Source organism: Oncorhynchus gorbuscha, unplaced genomic scaffold (assembly GCF_021184085.1).
Source record: "Oncorhynchus gorbuscha isolate QuinsamMale2020 ecotype Even-year unplaced genomic scaffold, OgorEven_v1.0 Un_scaffold_655, whole genome shotgun sequence".
NCBI lineage: Eukaryota > Metazoa > Chordata > Actinopteri > Salmoniformes > Salmonidae > Oncorhynchus > Oncorhynchus gorbuscha.
This window is the reverse complement of record NW_025745754.1, coordinates 151,910-174,474: the sequence shown is the minus strand read 5'-3', so window position 1 is coordinate 174,474 and position 22,565 is coordinate 151,910. Positions and strand designations below refer to the sequence as shown.

The 22,565-nt window shown below is 42.7% G+C and overlaps 1 protein-coding gene across 2 annotated transcripts; it reads left to right on the top strand.

The window, feature by feature from the left end:
- Positions 1–1,605: 1,605 nt before the first annotated feature.
- LOC124019699 (TIMELESS-interacting protein-like) lies at positions 1,606–11,079 on the top strand. Of its 2 annotated transcripts, none has more exons than XM_046335108.1 (6): positions 1,606–1,742; positions 4,964–5,105; positions 5,579–5,672; positions 9,347–9,422; positions 9,681–9,803; positions 10,855–11,079. In XM_046335108.1, the coding sequence occupies exons 2-6, from the start codon at positions 4,985–4,987 to the stop codon at positions 10,948–10,950; spliced, it is 510 nt and encodes a 169-aa protein (XP_046191064.1). In that variant the 5' UTR covers positions 1,606–1,742; positions 4,964–4,984; the 3' UTR covers positions 10,951–11,079. The 2 variants fall into 2 exon arrangements, with proteins under 2 accessions (XP_046191064.1, XP_046191065.1); XM_046335109.1 differs by lacking the exon at positions 10,855–11,079 and adding an exon at positions 9,904–10,846.
- Positions 11,080–22,565: the final 11,486 nt, after the last annotated feature.

Genomic DNA, 22,565 nt, shown 5'->3' with positions numbered 1-22,565 from the left:
AAGTTTTAAAACCCCTGTTTTATCGGAAAACATTCATAGTGAAAGTTAGAAAAGAACAAGCCACGGAAAGCAAGAGCAGGTGACACATTTCTGTCGGGTAAAATTGGTAGGCTTCTCTCAGGTATGTAAACTTAACAAAAAAAGAAACATCCCTTTTTCAGGACCCTGTCTTTCAAAGATAATTTGTAAAAATCCAAATAACTTCACAGATGTTCATTGTAAAGGGTTTAAACACTGTTTCCCATGCTTGTTCAATGAACCATAAACAATGAATGAAAATGCACCTGTAGAACGGTCGTTAAGACACTAAAAGCATACAGGCAGTAGGCAATTAAGGTCACAGTTATAAGATCGTAGGACACTAAAGAGGCCTTTCTACTGACTCTGAAAAACACCAAAAGAAAGATGCCCAGAGTCCCTGCTCATGTGCATGAACGTGCCTTAAGCATGCTGCAAGGAGGCATGAGGACTGCAGATGTGGCCAGGGCAATAAATTGCAATTTCCGTACTGTGAGACGCCTAAGACAGCACTCTTCACTGATGAGGAGCGGTTTTGTCTCACCAGGGGTGGTCGGATTTGTGTTTATCGTCAAAGAAATGAGCGTTACACTGGAGCGGGATCGATTTGGAGGAGGAGGGTCCGTCATGGTCTGGGGCGGTGTGTCACAGCATCATCGGGCAGAGCTTGTTGTCATTGCAGGCAATCTCAACGCTGTGCTTTACAGGGAAGACATCCTCCTCCCTCATGTGGTACCCTTCCTGCAGGCTCATCCTGCCATGACCCTCTAGCATGACAATGCCACCAGCCATACTGCTCGTTCTGTGTGTGATTTCCTGCAAGACAGGAATGTCAGTGTTCTGCCATGGCCAGCGAAAATCCCAGATCTCAATCCCATTGAGCATGCCTGGGACCTGTTGGATCAGAGGGTGAGGGCTATTGCCATTCCCCCCAGAAATGTCTGTGAACTTGCAGGTTCCTTGGTGGGGTAACATCTCACATCAGTACTTAATGCAGCTGGTGGCCACACAAGATACCGACTGTTACTTTTGAATATGAAGGAGCGAGGAGGGTAACATTTGACCATGTGTTATTTGATCTGACTTTATTAAACAACACCATTCACCAGAGTAGCCTGTAATTCTCTGTAGATCAGAGAATGTGTGTAATGTAGATCATTCTGCACTGCAGAAGCTCAGATATGTTGCTATAGGGACGAGGGTTCCAGAGAATTCGGGAAATGCAGCTTCTCCGTAATTAGTATTCTAATTAACAGAATTGAATATAATAGCATAGTATAACGCTACTCCAAGACAACAACAAAAACACCACGTAATTTCAGGTTGATTGTGCGAATGGTCGCATTACTCTCATGTGGCACGCCACTAGGTAAAATGTATGCTTTGATTGAAACAAAACAGTTAGAATAGGCCAACAGTTTGTTAATTAAAAGCAGTTACTTTGGTAGCTATGTCTAATAAGGTGGAAATCAATAAAACAAAACTACCATTACACAGTCACTTACATAACATTCCAGACATATACAGAAGAGGGCAGTGTAACCCCCCCCAAAAAACGTTTCTATTCCCAACACGAACGGATAGTTTTGACGACACATGATTGGCTCTTGGTACAAGGAAGCAAACAGTTGATTGGTTCATTGTAAAAAAACCCGGCAGAAGTCAAGAGTGGACGAACAAAAATAACACAGGAGCCGCTGGAATAGCAACTGTTTATTTGCCAGGTAAAGTGCCCCGGCTATAGTTATTCTCCACATACTAACGACGACGACACTGTCTTATGATATATTTCCCGCATCACATTGATGGGATGTCGCTTAATTTGTTGAATTTTATCAGTTTCCCCGCAACAAACAACAACAACTGGTTAGCATAGCGCGGTAACGAGCTACTACACTATATCTACAGCAGGTTACTCATGAAAGCTGGATAAATTAAGTTAGCTGATAGCCAATCTATCTAGAAGCCCGGGTTTTTTATTCGGGTTAGGACTGTCTGTTTATATGTGTTGTAAACGTTGATTCCCCTCACACTTTGATGTGTGTAGCTAATATTGTACCTAGTTAGCTACCTTGGCTAAGTTAGTTAATATAATGTGAGCCAACCAGTCGGTAAGTTCTTAGCTAACATTTAGCTAGTAGAAGTCAATGGCTGTAAGTCCGGTGCAGAAACCAGTGTTACAACATGTATCTTAGTCCTGTTCCAATACATTACACATAAGTCATTGGACGAAGGCGTTTTCTACTACAAGGGGGGAGTTTTAAGATCCCAACGCTCAGTTTGAACATTTAACACGAGTCGCTGTTTTGGAATGAATTTAAAGGACCTTATCTTTCATATCAGCGATAAATATGTGTCAAAATGTAGTTGATACGTGCCCTGTTAGTTTATTTATTTATTTTTATTTCACCTTTATTTAACCTGGTAGGCAAGTTGAGAACAAGTTCTCATTTACAATTGCGACCTGGCCAAGATAAAGCGTAGCAGTTCGACAGATACAACGACACAGAGTTACACATGGAGTAAAACAAACATACAGTCAATAATACAGTATAAACAAGTCTATATACGATGTGAGCAAATGAGGTGAGAAGGGAGGTAAAGGCAAAAAAGGCCACGGTGGCAAAGTAAATACAATATAGCAAGTAAAACACTGGAATGGTAGTTTTGCAATGGAAGAATGTGCAAAGTAGAAATAAAAATAATGGGGTGCAAAGGAGCAAAATAAATAAATTAATTAAATACAGTTGGGAAAGAGGTAGTTGTTTGGGCTAAATTATAGGTGGGCTATGTACAGGTGCAGTAATCTGTAAGATGCTCTGACAGTTGGTGCTTAAAGCTAGTGAGGGAGATAAGTGTTTCCAGTTTCAGAGATTTTTGTAGTTCGTTCCAGTCATTGGCAGCAGAGAACTGGAAGGAGAGGCGGCCAAAGAAAGAATTGGTTTTGGGGGTGACTAGAGAGATATACCTGCTGGAGCGTGTGCTACAGGTGGGAGATGCTATGGTGACCAGCGAGCTGAGATAAGGGGGGACTTTACCTAGCAGGGTCTTGTAGATGACATGGAGCCAGTGGGTTTGGCGAGGAGTATGAAGCGAGGGCCAGCCAACGAAAGCGTACAGGTCGCAGTGGTGGGTAGTATATGGGGCTTTGGTGACAAAACGGATTGCACTGTGATAGACTGCATCCAATTTGTTGAGTAGGGTATTGGAGGCTATTTTGTAAATGACATCGCCAAAGTCGAGGATTGGTAGGATGGTCAGTTTTACAAGGGTATGTTTGGCAGCATGAGTGAAGGATACTTTGTTGTGAAATAGGAAGCCAATTCTAGATTTAACTTTGGATTGGAGATGTTTGATATGGGTCTGGAAGGAGAGTCTAACCAGACACCTAAGTATTTGTAGTTGTCCACGTATTCTAAATCAGAGCCGTCCAGAGTAGTGATGTTGGACAGGCGGGTAGGTGCAGGTAGCGATCGGTTGAAGAGCATGGATTTAGTTTTACTTGTATTTAAGAGCAATTGGAGGCTACGGAAGGAGAGTTGTATGGCATTGAAGCTTGCCTGGAGGGTTGTTAACACAGTGTCCAAAGAAGGGCCAGAGGTATACAGAATGGTGTCGTCTGCATAGAGGTGGATCAGAGACTCACCAGCAGCAAGAGCGACCTCATTGATGTATACAGAGAAGAGAGTCGGTCCAAGAATTGAACCCTGTGGCACCCCCATAGAGACTGCCAGAGGTCCGGACAGCAGACCCTCCGATTTGACACCCCACACGGCCATTTCTCCGTGTTACAGCGCTTGCCTACGGAAGACGAGGCAACAACCTGTGCTAATTAGCCATATACCATGCTCCAACACCTGTGTGGAGGTGTAGGTTCATCGGATTGAGGCACCCAGAGATGTAGAGCTGTTCAAAACTGCTGCAGGAATCCCTGTTTGTTCTTCTATTTGTTCATTTTAAAGCTATGACTCTGGTAGACAGAGGCTCTCCAGTACAGTAGGTGTAGGTTCATCGGATTGAGGCACCCAGAGATGTAGAGCTGTTCAAAACTGCTGCAGGAATCCCTGTTCTTCTATTTGTCCATTTTAAAGCTATGACTCTGGTAGACAGAGGCTCTCCAGTACAGTAGGTGTCGGTAATACACCATAATGTTGGATGCCGATAAATCCCACAGAAGAAGGAAGTGACGGGGACAACGGTAGCTAACTATAGCTAGTACACACATGTAGACAGAGACAGGAGAGCTGACGACTGTAGAGGGAGGCCGTAGAGCTGACGACTGTAGAGGGGAGACAGGAGAGCCGACGACTGTAGAGGGGAGACAGGAGAGCCGACGACTGTAGAGGGAGACAGGAGAGCCGACGACTGTAGAGGGAGACAGGAGAGCCGACGACTGTAGAGGGAGACAGGAGAGCCGACGACTGTAGAGGGGAGACAGGAGAGCCGACGACTGTAGAGGGAGACAGGAGAGCCGACGACTGTAGAGGGAGACAGGAGAGCCGACGACTGTAGAGGGAGACAGGAGAGCCGACGACTGTAGAGGGAGACAGGAGAGCCGACGACTGTAGAGGGAGGCCGGAGAGCCGACGACTGTAGAGGGAGGCCGGAGAGCCGACGACTGTAGAGGGAGGCCGGAGAGCCGACGACTGTAGAGGGAGGCCGGAGAGCCGACGACTGTAGAGGGAGGCCGGAGAGCCGACGACTGTAGAGGGAGGCCGGAGAGCCGACGACTGTAGAGGGAGGCCGGAGAGCCGACGACTGTAGAGGGGAGACAGGAGAGCCGAAGACTGTAGGGGGAGACAGGAGAGCCGACGACTATATATTTTATAGTGCTATATATTGATTACTGCATTGTTGGGAAAAGAGTTGTAAAGAAAGGCATTTCACTGTACTCTTGAACATGACTATAACACGTCAAATGTAATCCCCCTCTTCTTCCCTGCAGGAGCCCAGTGATAAAGGAACCATGGTCGATCCAATGGAGAATGGCTTGTTTGACATTCCTGACTATGACAACACGGATGACGAGACCTTTCCTCCTCTCCCCCCTCCCTTCTCACCAGGAGAGGGAGGAGATCCTTTTACAGGTGAGGACAATGACAACTGTAGCTCACCAGTACCTAGCCTGGTTCCAGATCTGGTTGTGCTATTTTGCCGACTGCCATGGTTGCTGACGTGCTTATGATGCTCTGGGACCAGACGAGACACACAATACCCAACACAAACCTGTGTGTCTATAGGTAGACTGATATGACGTCATCATCATTATTATTATTATATACACAGCTGGGAGACTTCCTGCTTACTGACATCACAGACAATATAATGGGTAGATATAGATATGACATCATTATTATTATTATTATTATTGTTATTATATACACAGCTGGGAGACTTCCTGCTTACTGACATCACAGACAATATAATGGGTAGATATAGATATGACATCATTATTATTATTATTATTATTAATACAGCTGGGAGACTTCCTGCTTACTGACATCACAGACAATATAATGGGTAGATGTACTTTCCATGGATGGCTGTTGATGTTGTTCAGGGGAGGAGGGAGGAGAGATCTCCAAGCTGGCCGAAGTCCCTGTTGCCAAGAGGAGAGGCGTCAAGAGACCACAGCCCAAACTGGACTCTCAGAGGTACGTGTGTATTAGCCTGGAGACGGGCATCAATGAGCGTTTGGATCAGGAACCTCTACAGGCCAGAATGTTGAATACAATGATATTGTCACGTACTTTACTGGTTGTCTGTGTGGCTGGTCCTTTTGATGGTAGAAATGTGAGATAATATATTTCACAGGAAAGTTAATAATTACATCAACTGATCAAAGCGCTGGTAGTGTGTTCAGATTTCTATCACGTGAAGCATGTAGCAGAGCCATGTGAACAGGCTGGGCCAGTGTGCATGTAGCAGAACCATGTGAACAGGCTGGGCCAGTGTGCATGTAGCAGAACCATGTGAACAGGCTGGGCCAGTGTGCATGTAGCAGAACCATGTCAACAGGCTGGGCCAGTGTGCATGAAGCAGAACCATGTCAACAGGCTGGGCCAGTGTGCATGTAGCAGAACCATGTCAACAGGCTGGGTCAGTGTGCATGTATCAGAACCATGTCAACAGGCTGGGCTAGTGTGCATGTAGCAGAACCATGTGAACAGGCTGGGCCAGTGTGCATGTAGCAGAACCATGTCAACAGGCTGGGCCAGTGTGCATGTAGCAGAACCATGTCAACAGGCTGGGCCAGTGTGCATGTAGCAGAACCATGTCAACAGGCTGGGCCAGTGTGCATGTAGCAGAACCATGTCAACAGGCTGGGCCAGTGTGCATGTAGCAGAGCCATGTCAACAGGCTGGGCCAGTGTGCATGTAGCACAACCATGTGAACAGGCTGGGCCAGTGTGCATGTAGCAGAACCATGTGAACAGGCTGGGCCAGTGTGCATGTAGCAGAACCATGTCAACAGGCTGGGCCAGTGTGCATGTAGCAGAACCATGTCAACAGGCTGGGCCAGTGTGCATGTAGCAGAACCATGTCAACAGGCTGGGCCAGTGTGCATGTAGCAGAACCATGTCAACAGGCTGGGCCAGTGTGCATGTAGCAGAACCATGTCAACAGGCTGGGCCAGTGTGCATGTAGCAGAACCATGTGAACAGGCTGGGCCAGTGTGCATGTAGCAGAACCATGTCAACAGGCTGGGCCAGTCTGCATGTAGCAGAACCATGTGAACAGGCTGGGCCAGTGTGCATGTAGCAGAACCATGTCAACAGGCTGGGCCAGTGTGCATGTAGCAGAACCATGTCAACAGGCTGGGCCAGTGTGCATGTAGCAGAACCATGTCAACAGGCTGGGCCAGTGTGCATGTAGCAGAACCATGTCAACAGGCTGGGCCAGTGTGCATGTAGCAGAACCATGTCAACAGGCTGGGCCAGTGTGCATGTAGCAGAACCATGTCAACAGGCTGGGCCAGTGTGCATGTAGCAGAACCATGTCAACCGGCTGGGCCAGTGTGCATGTAGCAGAACCATGTGAACAGGCTGGGCTAGTGTGCATGTAGCAGAACCATGTCAACAGGCTGGGCTAGTGTTCATGTGTCTCCTGCATGTATCCTGTGAGCATGCATCAGATGAAATATGAACGTACAACCAGCGATTTGAATCAAATCCAATCAAATCTAATGTATTTATATAGCCCTTCGTACATCAGCTGATATCTCAAAGTGCTGTACAGAAACCCAGCCTAAAACCCCAAACAGCAAGCAATGCAGGTGTAGAAGCACGGTGGCTAGGAAAAACTCCTTAGAAAGGCCAAAACCTAGGAAGAAACCTAGAGAGGAACCAGGCTATGTGGGGTGGCCAGTCCTCTTCTGGCTGTGCCGGGTGGAGATTATAACAGAACATGGCCAAGATGTTCAAATGTTCATAAATGACCAGCATGGTCCAATAATAATAAGGCAGAACAGTTGAAACTGGAGCAGCAGCACGGCCAGGTGGACTGGGGACAGCAAGGAGTCATCATGTCAGGTAGTCCTGGGGCATGGTCCTAGGGCTCAGGTCCTCCGAGAGAGAGAAAGAAAGAGAGGAGAGAATTAGAGAACGCTCACTTAGATTCACACAGGACACCGAATAGGACAGGAGAAGTACTCCAGATATAACAAACTGACCCTAGCCCCCCGACACATAAACTACTGCAGCATAAATACTGGAGGCTGAGACAGGAGGGGTCAGGAGACACTGTGGCCCCATCCGAGGACACCCCGGACAGGGCCAAACAGGAAGGATATAACCCCTGCCTCCAGCTGTTTGCTTAGAAATTCTAGGGACAATTAGAGGCCTGCGTCTTGTGACCGTAGCGTACGTGTAGGTATGTACGGCAGGACCAAATCAGAGAGATTTGAATAGTTGTGTAATTCTACATTCCTGTGGATATACTGAGTACGGTTACATGCACACGATAATGTGATTTATTATGGATATTCAAATTATAATGGTTCAATTTAAAAATGTTTACATGCTTTGTAAGAAGGAGGATTTCCCTAATGACCCTGTTTCCACGGAGACGTCTGAAAAGGCTCCCTGACGCCTCTCTGATAAATGCAGAACATCACCAGTCTAAATTAACATTCTACCACAGCGAACATGCATATTTGATTCTGAGTTGGGACATTATAAAGTTTGTACTTGAGAACTACTTCTAAAACCCAGTATATTCAGTTGTTCCTAACTCACTTCACTAAAGAGGGAGGCTCTCGGTTGGTGTCAGAACAGGCACAGATCAAATAGACCACTGGAACAACTGGGAGGCTCTCGGCTGGTGTCAGCACAGGTGCAGATCAAACACACCACTTCACTAAAGAGGGAGGCTCTCGGCTGGGGCCAGCACAGGTGCAGATCAAACACACCACTGGAACAAAAGGGAGGCTCTCGGCTGGTGTCAGCACAGGTGCAGATCAAACACACCACTTCACTAAAGAGGGAGGCTCTCGGCTGGGGCCAGCACAGGCGCAGATCAAACACACCACTTCACTAAAGAGGGAGGCTCTCGGCTGGTGTCAGCACAGGTGCAGATCAAACACACCACTTCACTAAAGAGGGAGGCTCTCGGCTGGTATCAGCACAGGTGCAGATCAAACACACCACTTCATTAAAGAGGGAGGCTCTCGGCTGGTGTCAGCACAGGTGCAGATCAAACACACCACTTCACTAAAGAGAGAGGCTCTCGGCTGGTGTCAGCACAGGTGCAGATCAAACACACCACTGGGACGCCGATTTAAGGTGTTTTACACGTCCTAATCATTTGAAAGACTGCTCAGAAAAGCAGGTGTTTTAATTGGCGTATGTTTACTTCAATTATGACCTCACGCCGATTTAAGATGCAGAGTAAGGTGTTTACATGACTCATGCCGTACTCGACCTTCTGACACAATCAGTTTAATATCAATAAATAATATCAAATATTTAAAAACGATGTAAACATAGTCATTGTCTCACGTTCCTACCTGCAAAAGGACCAACCACACACACAACCGGTAAAGTTAGTTCAAATATAATTTTATTCAACATTATAGCTTGTACAGGTCATGAGAGAGAGAACTTTCCTAATCCAAATGCTCATTTATGCCCGACCATGAAAATCGATGTCTGGTTTTGGCATATTGTCCCTGTTCTGTTACAACCGACGGACTGTAACAGAACAGAACCCACAAAGGTTTTGATGATCAAGTCATTGTTGATTCTCTTTGTCTTTGCAGCAACATTGCAGACCTGTTTGATGTGTGGCAGTTCAATAGCCGGTGTTTTTGTTCACGTGTTTTACTCCAGGCTGATATCAGAAAGAGGACTTCCGGCTCTTCGCAACCTGTTTGACAACGTTCATTTCAAAGGCAAAGGACACGAGGTAAAGGAGGGTATGGTCCTTCTGTAGCTCAGTTGGTAGAGCATGGCGCTTGCTTTGGATAAAAGCGTCTGCTAAATGGCATATATTATTATTATTATTATAAAGGCTAACAGCAGATTCAAGTATTGTGTCTCTTGTTGGGCAGATGGGTCTGTTTTGTCTGTTTTTTTTACTCAAAGTGAAAGATGATTGCCGAAAGGTTATCCAGTTGACTCCCAAAGCAGCCAAAGGGTGTGATGTGTGTGTGTTTTCCACCAGGCTGAGGACTTGCGGGTGCTGATGCAGAGGATGGAGAACTGGGCTCACAGGCTGTACCCCAAACTACAGTTTGAAGACTTCATAGACAAACTGGAGACACTGGGCAGCAAGAAAGAAGTCCAGGTCAGACTGACAGGCCCTTGTTGTTATAACCAGGCCCTTGTTGTTATAACCAACATGCAGGTCAGACTGACAGGCCCTTGTTGTTATAACCAACACCTAGGTCAGACTGACAGGCCCTTGTTGTTATAACCAACATGCAGGTCAGACTGACAGGCCCTTGTTGTTATAACCAGGCCCTTGTTGTTATAACCAACACCCAGGTCAGACTGACAGGCCCTTGTTGTGATAACCAACACCCAGGTCAGACTGACAGGCCCTTGTTGTGATAACCAACATGCAGGTCAGACTGACAGGCCCTTGTTGTTCTAACCAGGCCCTTGTTGTTATAACCAACACCCAGGTCAGACTGACAGGCCCTTGTTGTTATAACCAACATCCAGGTCAGACTGACAGGCCCTTGTTGTTATAACCAGGCCCTTGTTGTTATAACCAACATGCAGGTCAGACTGACAGGCCTTTGTTGTGATAACCAACATCCAGGTCAGACTGACAGGCCCTTGTTGTTATAACCAGGCCCTTGTTGTTATAACCAACATCCAGGTCAGACTGACAGGCCCTTGTTGTTATAACCAGGCCCTTGTTGTTATAACCAACACCCAGGTCAGACTGACAGGCCCTTGTTGTTATAACCAGGCCCTTGTTGTTATAACCAACATCCAGGTCAGACTGACAGGCCCTTGTTGTTATAACCAGGCCCGTGTTGTTATAACCAACACCCAGGTCAGACTGACAGGCCCTTGTTGTTCTAACCAGGCCCTTGTTGTTATAACCAACATCCAGGTCAGACTGACAGGCCCTTGTTATTCTAACCAACATCTGGAGGTGTGGTGTCAGTGGAAGTCGTAAGGTCTGAATGTTGTTGTTCTAACCAACATCTGGAGGTGTGGTGGTGTTAGTGGAAGTCATAAGGTCTGAATGTTGTTGTTCTAACCAACATCTGGAGGTGTGGTGGTGTCAGTGGAAGTCATAAGGTCTGAATGTTGTTGTTCTAACCAACATCTGGAGGTGTGGTGGTGTTAGTGGAAGTGGTCTGAATGTTGTGTTTTCTCAGACGTGTCTGAAGAGAATACGGTTGGACATGCCGCTAATACATGAAGACTTCATAGGAGACGACGGTGAGAGGACAACGTCACCAACTACATTTTAGTGTTAGAAAGGATTCACTACGTATCAAGTGACTCAGAGTGGGAGTGCTGATTTTAGGATCAGTTTTGCCTTGTACACAACAGTGAATAAGATTATACCTACAGGGAGGACCTGATCCGAGATCAGAACTCCTACTCTGAGACGCTTAACACATACAGTCCCAGATCAATAGTAGTGTCTAGAGGTAGATATAACACAGTCCCAGATCAATAGTAGAGTCTAGAGGTAGATATAACACAGTCCCAGATCAATAGTAGTGTCTAGAGGTAGATATAACACAGTCCCAGATCAATAGTAGTGTCTAGAGGTAGATATGACACAGTCCCAGATCAATAGTAGTAGTATTATCTAGAGGTAGATATAACACAGTCTCAGATCAATAGTAGTGTCTAGAGGTAGATATAACACAGTCCCAGATCAATAGTAGTGTCTAGAGGTAGATATAACACAGTCCCAGATCAATAGTAGAGTCTCGAGGTAGATATGACACAGTCCCAGATCAATAGTAGTGTCTAGAGGTAGATATAACACAGTCCCAGATCAATAGTAGTGTCTAGAGGTAGATATAACATAGTCCCAGATCAATAGTAGAGTCTAGAGGTAGATATAACACAGTCCCAGATCAATAGTAGTGTCTAGAGGTAGATATGACACAGTCCCAGATCAATAGTATTGTCTAGAGGTAGATATAACACAGTCCCAGATCAATAGTATTGTCTAGAGGTAGATATAACACAGTCCCAGATCAATAGTAGTGTCTAGAGGTAGATATAACACAGTCCCAGATCAATAGTAGTAGTAGTGTCTAGAGGTAGATATGACACAGTCCCAGATCAATAGTAGTGTCTAGAGGTAGATATAACACAGTCCCAGATCAATAGTAGTGTCTAGAGGTAGATATAACACAGTCCCAGATCAATAGTAGTGTCTAGAGGTAGATATAACACAGTCCCAGATCAATAGTAGTGTCTAGAGGTAGATATGACACAGTCCCAGATCAGTAGTAGAGTCTAGAGGTAGATATGACACAGTCTCAGATCAATAGTAGAGTCTAGAGGTAGATATAACACAGTCCCAGATCAATAGTAGTAGTAGTGTCTAGAGGTAGATATAACACAGTCCCAGATCAATAGTAGTGTCTAGAGGTAGATATAACACAGTCCCAGATCAATAGTAGAGTCTAGAGGTAGATATAACACAGTCTCAGATCAATAGTATTGTCTAGAGGTAGATATGACACAGTCCCAGATCAATAGTAGTGTCTAGAGGTAGATATAACACAGTCCCAGATCAATAGTATTGTCTAGAGGTAGATATAACACAGTCCCAGATCAATAGTAGTGTCTAGAGGTAGATATAACACAGTCCCAGATCAATAGTAGTGTCTAGAGGTAGATATAACACAGTCCCAGATCAATAGTAGTGTCTAGAGGTAGATATGACACAGTCCCAGATCAATAGTAGTGTCTAGAGGTAGATATGACACAGTCCCAGATCAATAGTAGTAGTAGTGTCTAGAGGTAGATATAACACAGTCCCAGATCAATAGTAGTGTCTAGAGGTAGATATGACACAGTCCCAGATCAATAGTAGTAGTAGTGTCTAGAGGTGAATATAACACAGTCCCAGATCAATAGTATTGTCTAGAGGTAGATATAACACAGTCCCAGATCAATAGTAGTGTCTAGAGGTAGATATAACACAGTCCCAGATCAATAGTAGTGTCTAGAGGTAGATATGACACAGTCCCAGATCAATAGTAGTAGTAGTGTCTAGAGGTAGATATAACACAGTCCCAGATCAATAGTAGTGTCTAGAGGTAGATATAACACAGTCCCAGATCAATAGTAGAGTCTAGAGGTAGATATAACACAGTCCCAGATCAATAGTAGTGTCTAGAGGTAGATATAACACAGTCTCAGATCAATAGTAGTGTCTAGAGGTAGATATGACACAGTCCCAGATTAATAGTATTGTCTAGAGGTAGATATGACACAGTCCCAGATCAATAGTAGTAGTGTCTAGAGGTAGATATGACACAGTCCCAGATCAATAGTATTGTCTAGAGGTAGATATAACACAGTCTCAGATCAATAGTAGTGTCTAGAGGTAGATATGACACAGTCCCAGATCAATAGTATTGTCTAGAGGTAGATATAACACAGTCCCAGATCAATAGTAGTGTCTAGAGGTAGATATAACACAGTCCCAGATCAATAGTAGAGTCTAGAGGTAGATATAACACAGTCCCAGATCAATAGTAGTGTCTAGAGGTAGATATAACACAGTCTCAGATCAATAGTAGAGTCTAGAGGTAGATATAACACAGTCCCAGATCAATAGTAGTGTCTAGAGGTAGATATGACACAGTCCCAGATCAATAGTATTGTCTAGAGGTAGATATAACACAGTCCCAGATCAATAGTATTGTCTAGAGGTAGATATGACACAGTCCCAGATCAATAGTAGTGTCTAGAGGTAGATATAACACAGTCCCAGATCAATAGTAGTAGTAGTGTCTAGAGGTAGATATGACACAGTCCCAGATCAATAGTAGTGTCTAGAGGTAGATATAACACAGTCCCAGATCAATAGTAGTGTCTAGAGGTAGATATAACACAGTCCCAGATCAATAGTAGTGTCTAGAGGTAGATATAACACAGTCCCAGATCAATAGTAGTAGTAGTGTCTAGAGGTAGATATAACACAGTCCCAGATCAATAGTAGTGTCTAGAGGTAGATATAACACAGTCCCAGATCAATAGTAGAGTCTAGAGGTAGATATAACACAGTCTCAGATCAATAGTATTGTCTAGAGGTAGATATGACACAGTCCCAGATCAATAGTAGTGTCTAGAGGTAGATATAACACAGTCCCAGATCAATAGTATTGTCTAGAGGTAGATATAACACAGTCCCAGATCAATAGTAGTGTCTAGAGGTAGATATAACACAGTCCCAGATCAATAGTAGTGTCTAGAGGTAGATATAACACAGTCCCAGATCAATAGTAGTGTCTAGAGGTAGATATAACACAGTCCCAGATCAATAGTAGTGTCTAGAGGTAGATATGACACAGTCCCAGATCAATAGTAGTAGTAGTGTCTAGAGGTAGATATAACACAGTCCCAGATCAATAGTAGTGTCTAGAGGTAGATATGACACAGTCCCAGATCAATAGTAGTAGTAGTGTCTAGAGGTAGATATAACACAGTCCCAGATCAATAGTATTGTCTTGAGGTAGATATAACACAGTCCCAGATCAATAGTAGTGTCTAGAGGTAGATATAACACAGTCCCAGATCAATAGTAGTGTCTAGAGGTAGATATAACACAGTCCCAGATCAATAGTAGTGTCTAGAGGTAGATATGACACAGTCCCAGATCAATAGTAGTAGTAGTGTCTAGAGGTAGATATAACACAGTCCCAGATCAATAGTAGTGTCTAGAGGTAGATATAACACAGTCCCAGATCAATAGTAGTGTCTAGAGGTAGATATAACACAGTCCCAGATCAATAGTAGTGTCTAGAGGTAGATATAACACAGTCCCAGATCAATAGTAGAGTCTAGAGGTAGATATAACACAGTCCCAGATCAATAGTAGTGTCTAGAGGTAGATATGACACAGTCCCAGATCAATAGTATTGTCTAGAGGTAGATATAACACAGTCCCAGATCAATAGTATTGTCTAGAGGTAGATATAACACAGTCCCAGATCAATAGTAGTGTCTAGAGGTAGATATAACACAGTCCCAGATCAATAGTAGTAGTAGTGTCTAGAGGTAGATATGACACAGTCCCAGATCAATAGTAGTGTCTAGAGGTAGATATAACACAGTCCCAGATCAATAGTAGTGTCTAGAGGTAGATATAACACAGTCCCAGATCAATAGTAGTGTCTAGAGGTAGATATGACACAGTCCCAGATCAGTAGTAGAGTCTAGAGGTAGATATGACACAGTCTCAGATCAATAGTAGAGTCTAGAGGTAGATATAACACAGTCCCAGATCAATAGTAGTAGTAGTGTCTAGAGGTAGATATAACACAGTCCCAGATCAATAGTAGTGTCTAGAGGTAGATATAACACAGTCCCAGATCAATAGTAGAGTCTAGAGGTAGATATAACACAGTCTCAGATCAATAGTATTGTCTAGAGGTAGATATGACACAGTCCCAGATCAATAGTAGTGTCTAGAGGTAGATATAACACAGTCCCAGATCAATAGTATTGTCTAGAGGTAGATATAACACAGTCCCAGATCAATAGTAGTGTCTAGAGGTAGATATAACACAGTCCCAGATCAATAGTAGTGTCTAGAGGTAGATATAACACAGTCCCAGATCAATAGTAGTGTCTAGAGGTAGATATGACACAGTCCCAGATCAATAGTAGTGTCTAGAGGTAGATATGACACAGTCCCAGATCAATAGTAGTAGTAGTGTCTAGAGGTAGATATAACACAGTCCCAGATCAATAGTAGTGTCTAGAGGTAGATATGACACAGTCCCAGATCAATAGTAGTAGTAGTGTCTAGAGGTGAATATAACACAGTCCCAGATCAATAGTATTGTCTAGAGGTAGATATAACACAGTCCCAGATCAATAGTAGTGTCTAGAGGTAGATATAACACAGTCCCAGATCAATAGTAGTGTCTAGAGGTAGATATAACACAGTCCCAGATCAATAGTAGTGTCTAGAGGTAGATATGACACAGTCCCAGATCAATAGTAGTAGTAGTGTCTAGAGGTAGATATAACACAGTCCCAGATCAATAGTAGTGTCTAGAGGTAGATATAACACAGTCCCAGATCAATAGTAGAGTCTAGAGGTAGATATAACTCCCAGATCAATAGTAGTGTCTAGATATATAACACAGTCCCAGATCAATAGTAGTGTCTAGAGGTAGATATGACACAGTCCCAGATTAATAGTATTGTCTAGATAGATATGACACAGATCAATAGTAGTAGTGTCTAGAGGTAGATATGACACAGTCCCAGATCAATAGTATTGTCTAGAGGTAGATATAACACAGTCTCAGATCAATAGTAGTGTCTAGAGGTAGATATGACACAGTCCCAGATCAATAGTATTGTCTAGAGGTAGATATAACACAGTCCCAGATCAATAGTAGTGTCTAGAGGTAGATATAACACAGTCCCAGATCAATAGTAGAGTCTAGAGGTAGATATAACACAGTCCCAGATCAATAGTAGTGTCTAGAGGTAGATATAACACAGTCTCAGATCAATAGTAGAGTCTAGAGGTAGATATAACACAGTCCCAGATCAATAGTAGTGTCTAGAGGTAGATATGACACAGTCCCAGATCAATAGTATTGTCTAGAGGTAGATATAACACAGTCCCAGATCAATAGTATTGTCTAGAGGTAGATATGACACAGTCCCAGATCAATAGTAGTAGTAGTGTCTAGAGGTAGATATAACACAGTCCCAGATCAATAGTAGTGTCTAGAGGTAGATATGACACAGTCCCAGATCAATAGTAGTAGTAGTGTCTAGAGGTAGATATAACACAGTCCCAGATCAATAGTATTGTCTTGAGGTAGATATAACACAGTCCCAGATCAATAGTAGTGTCTAGAGGTAGATATAACACAGTCCCAGATCAATAGTAGTGTCTAGAGGTAGATATAACACAGTCCCAGATCAATAGTAGTGTCTAGAGGTAGATATGACACAGTCCCAGATCAATAGTAGTAGTAGTGTCTAGAGGTAGATATAACACAGTCCCAGATCAATAGTAGTGTCTAGAGGTAGATATAACACAGTCCCAGATCAATAGTAGAGTCTAGAGGTAGATATAACACAGTCCCAGATCAATAGTAGTGTCTAGAGGTAGATATAACACAGTCTCAGATCAATAGTAGTGTCTAGAGGTAGATATGACACAGTCCCAGATTAATAGTATTGTCTAGAGGTAGATATGACACAGTCCCAGATCAATAGTAGTAGTGTCTAGAGGTAGATATGACACAGTCCCAGATCAATAGTATTGTCTAGAGGTAGATATAACACAGTCTCAGATCAATAGTAGTGTCTAGAGGTAGATATGACACAGTCCCAGATCAATAGTATTGTCTAGAGGTAGATATAACACAGTCCCAGATCAATAGTAGTGTCTAGAGGTAGATATAACACAGTCCCAGATCAATAGTAGTGTCTAGAGGTAGATATAACACAGTCCCAGATCAATAGTAGTAGTAGTGTCTAGAGGTAGATATAACACAGTCTCAGATCAATAGTAGTAGTAGTGTCTAGAGGTAGATATGACACAGTCCCAGATCAATAGTAGAGTCTAGAGGTAGATATAACACAGTCCCAGATCAATAGTAGAGTCTAGAGGTAGATATAACACAGTCCCAGATCAATAGTAGTGTCTAGTGTCTCTCAGATCAATAGTAGTAGATATGACACAGTCCCAGATTAATAGTATTGTCTAGAGGTAGATATGACACAGTCCCAGATCAATAGTAGTAGTGTCTAGAGGTAGATATAACACAGTCCCAGATCAATAGTATTGTCTAGAGGTAGATATAACACAGTCCCAGATCAATAGTAGTGTCTAGAGGTAGATATAACACAGTCTCAGATCAATAGTATTGTCTAGAGGTAGATATGACACAGTCCCAGATCAATAGTAGTGTCTAGAGGTAGATATAACACAGTCCCAGATCAATAGTATTGTCTAGAGGTAGATATAACACAGTCCCAGATCAATAGTAGTGTCTAGAGGTAGATATAACACAGTCCCAGATCAATAGTAGTGTCTAGAGGTAGATATAACACAGTCCCAGATCAATAGTAGTGTCTAGAGGTAGATATGACACAGTCCCAGATCAATAGTAGTGTCTAGAGGTAGATATGACACAGTCCCAGATCAATAGTAGTAGTAGTGTCTAGAGGTAGATATAACACAGTCCCAGATCAATAGTAGTGTCTAGAGGTAGATATGACACAGTCCCAGATCAATAGTAGTAGTAGTGTCTAGAGGTGAATATAACACAGTCCCAGATCAATAGTATTGTCTAGAGGTAGATATAACACAGTCCCAGATCAATAGTAGTGTCTAGAGGTAGATATAACACAGTCCCAGATCAATAGTAGTGTCTAGAGGTAGATATAACACAGTCCCAGATCAATAGTAGTGTCTAGAGGTAGATATGACACAGTCCCAGATCAATAGTAGTAGTAGTGTCTAGAGGTAGATATAACACAGTCCCAGATCAATAGTAGTGTCTAGAGGTAGATATAACACAGTCCCAGATCAATAGTAGAGTCTAGAGGTAGATATAACACAGTCCCAGATCAATAGTAGTGTCTAGAGGTAGATATAACACAGTCTCAGATCAATAGTAGTGTCTAGAGGTAGATATGACACAGTCCCAGATTAATAGTATTGTCTAGAGGTAGATATGACACAGTCCCAGATCAATAGTAGTAGTGTCTAGAGGTAGATATGACACAGTCCCAGATCAATAGTATTGTCTAGAGGTAGATATAACACAGTCTCAGATCAATAGTAGTGTCTAGAGGTAGATATGACACAGTCCCAGATCAATAGTATTGTCTAGAGGTAGATATAACACAGTCCCAGATCAATAGTAGTGTCTAGAGGTAGATATAACACAGTCCCAGATCAATAGTAGAGTCTAGAGGTAGATATAACACAGTCCCAGATCAATAGTAGTGTCCTAGAGGTAGATATAACACAGTCTCAGATCAATAGTAGAGTCCTAGAGGTAGATATAACACAGTCCCAGATCAATAGTAGTGTCTAGAGGTAGATATGACACAGTCCCAGATCAATAGTATTGTCTAGAGGTAGATATAACACAGTCCCAGATCAATAGTATTGTCTAGAGGTAGATATGACACAGTCCCAGATCAATAGTAGTGTCTAGAGGTAGATATAACACAGTCCCAGATCAATAGTAGTAGTAGTGTCTAGAGGTAGATATGACACAGTCCCAGATCAATAGTAGTGTCTAGAGGTAGATATAACACAGTCCCAGATCAATAGTAGTGTCTAGAGGTAGATATAACACAGTCCCAGATCAATAGTATTGTCTAGAGGTAGATATGACACAGTCCCAGATCAATAGTAGTGTCTAGAGGTAGATATAACACAGTCCCAGATCAATAGTATTGTCTAGAGGTAGATATAACACAGTCCCAGATCAATAGTAGTGTCTAGAGGTAGATATAACACAGTCTCAGATCAATAGTAGTTGTCTAGAGGTAGATAAGGTTAAGATCAATAGTAGTGTCTATATAGATATGCCCAGTCCCAGATCAATAGTATTGTCTAGAGGTAGATATAACACAGTCCCAGATCAACAGAGTGTTTAGAGGTAGATATAACACAGTCCCAGATCAATAGTAGTGTCTAGTAGATATAACACAGTCCCAGATCAATAGTAGTGTCTAGAGGATATAACACAGTCCCAGATCAATAGTAGTGGTCCTAGAGGTAGATATGACACAGTCCCAGATCAATAGTAGTAGTAGTGTCTAGAGGTAGATATAACACAGTCCCAGATCAATAGTAGTGTCTAGAGGTAGATATGACACAGTCCCAGATCAATAGTAAAGTGTGTCTAGAGGTAGATATAACACAGTCCCAGATCAATAGTAGGTCTTGAGGTAGATATAACACAGTCCCAGATCAATAGTAGTGTCTAGAGGTAGATATAACACAGTCCCAGATCAATAGTAGTGTCTAGAGGTAGATATAACACAGTCCCAGATCAATAGTAGTGTCTAGAGGTAGATATGACACAGTCCCAGATCAATAGTAGTGTCTAGAGGTAGATATAACACAGTCCCAGATCAATAGTAGTGTCTAGAGGTAGATATAACACAGTCCCAGATCAATAGTAGTGTCTAGAGGTAGATATAACACAGTCCCAGATCAATAGTAGTGTCTAGAGGTAGATATAACACAGTCCCAGATCAATAGTAGACTGTCTAGAGGATATTGTCCCAGATCAATAGAGTGGTAGAGGTAGACAAACAGTCCTAGATCAATAGTATTGTCTAGAGGTAGATATAACACAGTCCCAGATCAATAGTAGTGTCTAGAGGTAGATATAACACAGTCCCAGATCAATAGTAGTGTCTAGAGGTAGATATAACACAGTCCCAGATCAAGTAGTAGGTGTCTAGAGTAGATATAACACAGTCCCAGATCAATAGTAGTGTCTAGAGGTAGATATAACACAGTCCCAGATCATAGTAGTGTCTAGAGGTAGATATAACACAGTCCCAGATCAATAGTAGTGTCTAGAGGCAGATGACTTAGATCAGTAGTAGAGTCCTCAAGACTCAGATATGACAGGAGTCTAGAGGTAGATATAACACAGTCCCAGATCAATAGTAGGTGTTCCAGAGGTAGATATTATAACACAGTCCCAGATCAATAGTAGTGTCTAGAGGTAGATATAACACAGTCCCAGATCAATAGTAGAGTCTAGAGGTAGATATAACACAGTCTCAGATCAATAGTATTGTCTAGAGGTAGATATGACACACAGTCCCAGATCAATAGTAGTGTCTAGAGGTAGATATACCACAGTCCCAGATCAATAGTATTGTCTAGAGGTAGATATAACACAGTCCTAGATCAATAGTAGTGTCTAGAGGTGGATATAACAGTCCCAGATCAATAGTAAGTGTGTCTAGAGGTAGATATAACACAGTCCCAGATCAATAGTAGTGTCTAGAGTAGATATGACACAGTCCCAGATCAATAGTAGTGTCTAGAGGTAGATATGACACAGTCCCAGATCAATAGTAGTAGTCCCTAGAGGCAGATATAACACAGTCCCAGATCAATAGTAGTGTCTAGAGGTAGATATGACACAGTCCCAGATCAATAGTAGTAGTAGTATCTAGAGGTGAATATAACACAGTCCCAGATCAATAGTATTGGTTCTAGAGGTAGATATAACACAGTCCCAGATCAATAGTAGTGTCTAGAGGTAGATATAACACAGTCCCAGATCAATAGTAGTGTCTTGAGGTAGATATAACACAGTCCCAGATCAATAGTAGTGTCTAGAGGTAGATATGACACAGTCCCAGATCAATAGTAGTAGTAGTGTCTAGAGGTAGATATAACACAGTCCCAGATCAATAGTAGTGTCTAGAGGTAGATATAACACAGTCCCAGATCAATAGTAGAGTCTAGAGGTAGATATAAATACAGTCCCAGATCAATAGTAGTGTCTAGAGGTAGATATAACACAGTCTCAGATCAATAGTAGTGTCTAGAGGTAGATATGACAGTCCCAGATTAATAGTATTGTCTAGAGGTAGATATGACACAAAGTCCCAGATCAATAGTAGTAGTGTCTAGAGGTAGATATGACACAGTCCCAGATCAATAAAGTATTGCCGTCTGGAGGTAGATATAACACAGTCTCAGATCAATAGTAGTGCCTAGAGGTAGATATGACACAGTCCCCAGATCAATAGTATTGTCTAGAGGTAGATATAATACAGTCCCAGACTCAATAGTAGTGGCTCTAGGGAGGTAGATATAAACACAGTCCCAGATCAATAGTAGAGTTCTTAGGAGGTGATATAAACACAGTCCCAGATCAATAGTAGATGTCTAGAGGTAGATATAACACAGTCCCAGATCAATAGTAGTGTCTAGAGGTAGATATAACACAGTCCCAGATCAATAGTAGTGTCTAGAGGTAGATATAACACAGTCCCAGATCAATAGTAGTTGTCTAGAGGTAGATATAACACAGTCCCAGATCAATAGTAGTGTCTAGAGGTAGATATAACACAGTCCCAGATCAATAGTAGATGTCTAGAGGTAGATATAACACAGTCCCAGATCAATAGTAGTGTCTAGAGGTAGATATAACACAGTCCCAGATCAATAGTAGTGTCTAGAGGTAGATATGACACAGTCCCAGATCAATAGTAGTGTCTAGAGGTAGATATAACACAGTCCCAGATCAATAGTAGTGTCTAGAGGTAGATATACAACACAGTCCCAGATCAATAGTAGTGTCTAGAGGTAGATATAACACAGTCCCAGATCAATAGTAGTGTCTAGAGGTAGATATAACACAGTCCCAGATCAATAGTAGTAGTAGTGTCTAGAGGTAGATATAACACAGTCCCAGATCAATAGTAGTGTCTAGAGGTAGATATGACACAGTCCCAGATCAATAGTAGAGTCTAGAGGTAGATATGACACAGTCCCAGATCAATAGTAGTGTCTAGAGGTAGATATAACACAGTCCCAGATCAATAGTAGTGTCTAGAGGTAGATATGACACAGTCCCAGATCAATAGTAGTGTCTAGAGGTAGATATGACACAGTCCCAGATCAATAGTAGTAGTAGTGTCTAGAGGTAGATATGACACAGTCCCAGATCAATAGTAGTGTCTAGAGGTAGATATAACACAGTCCCAGATCAATAGTAGTGTCTAGAGGTAGATATAACACAGTCCCAGATCAATAGTATTGTCTAGAGGTAGATATAACACAGTCCCAGATCAATAGTAGTGTCTAGAGGTAGATATAACACAGTCCCAGATCAATAGTAGTGTCTAGAGGTAGATA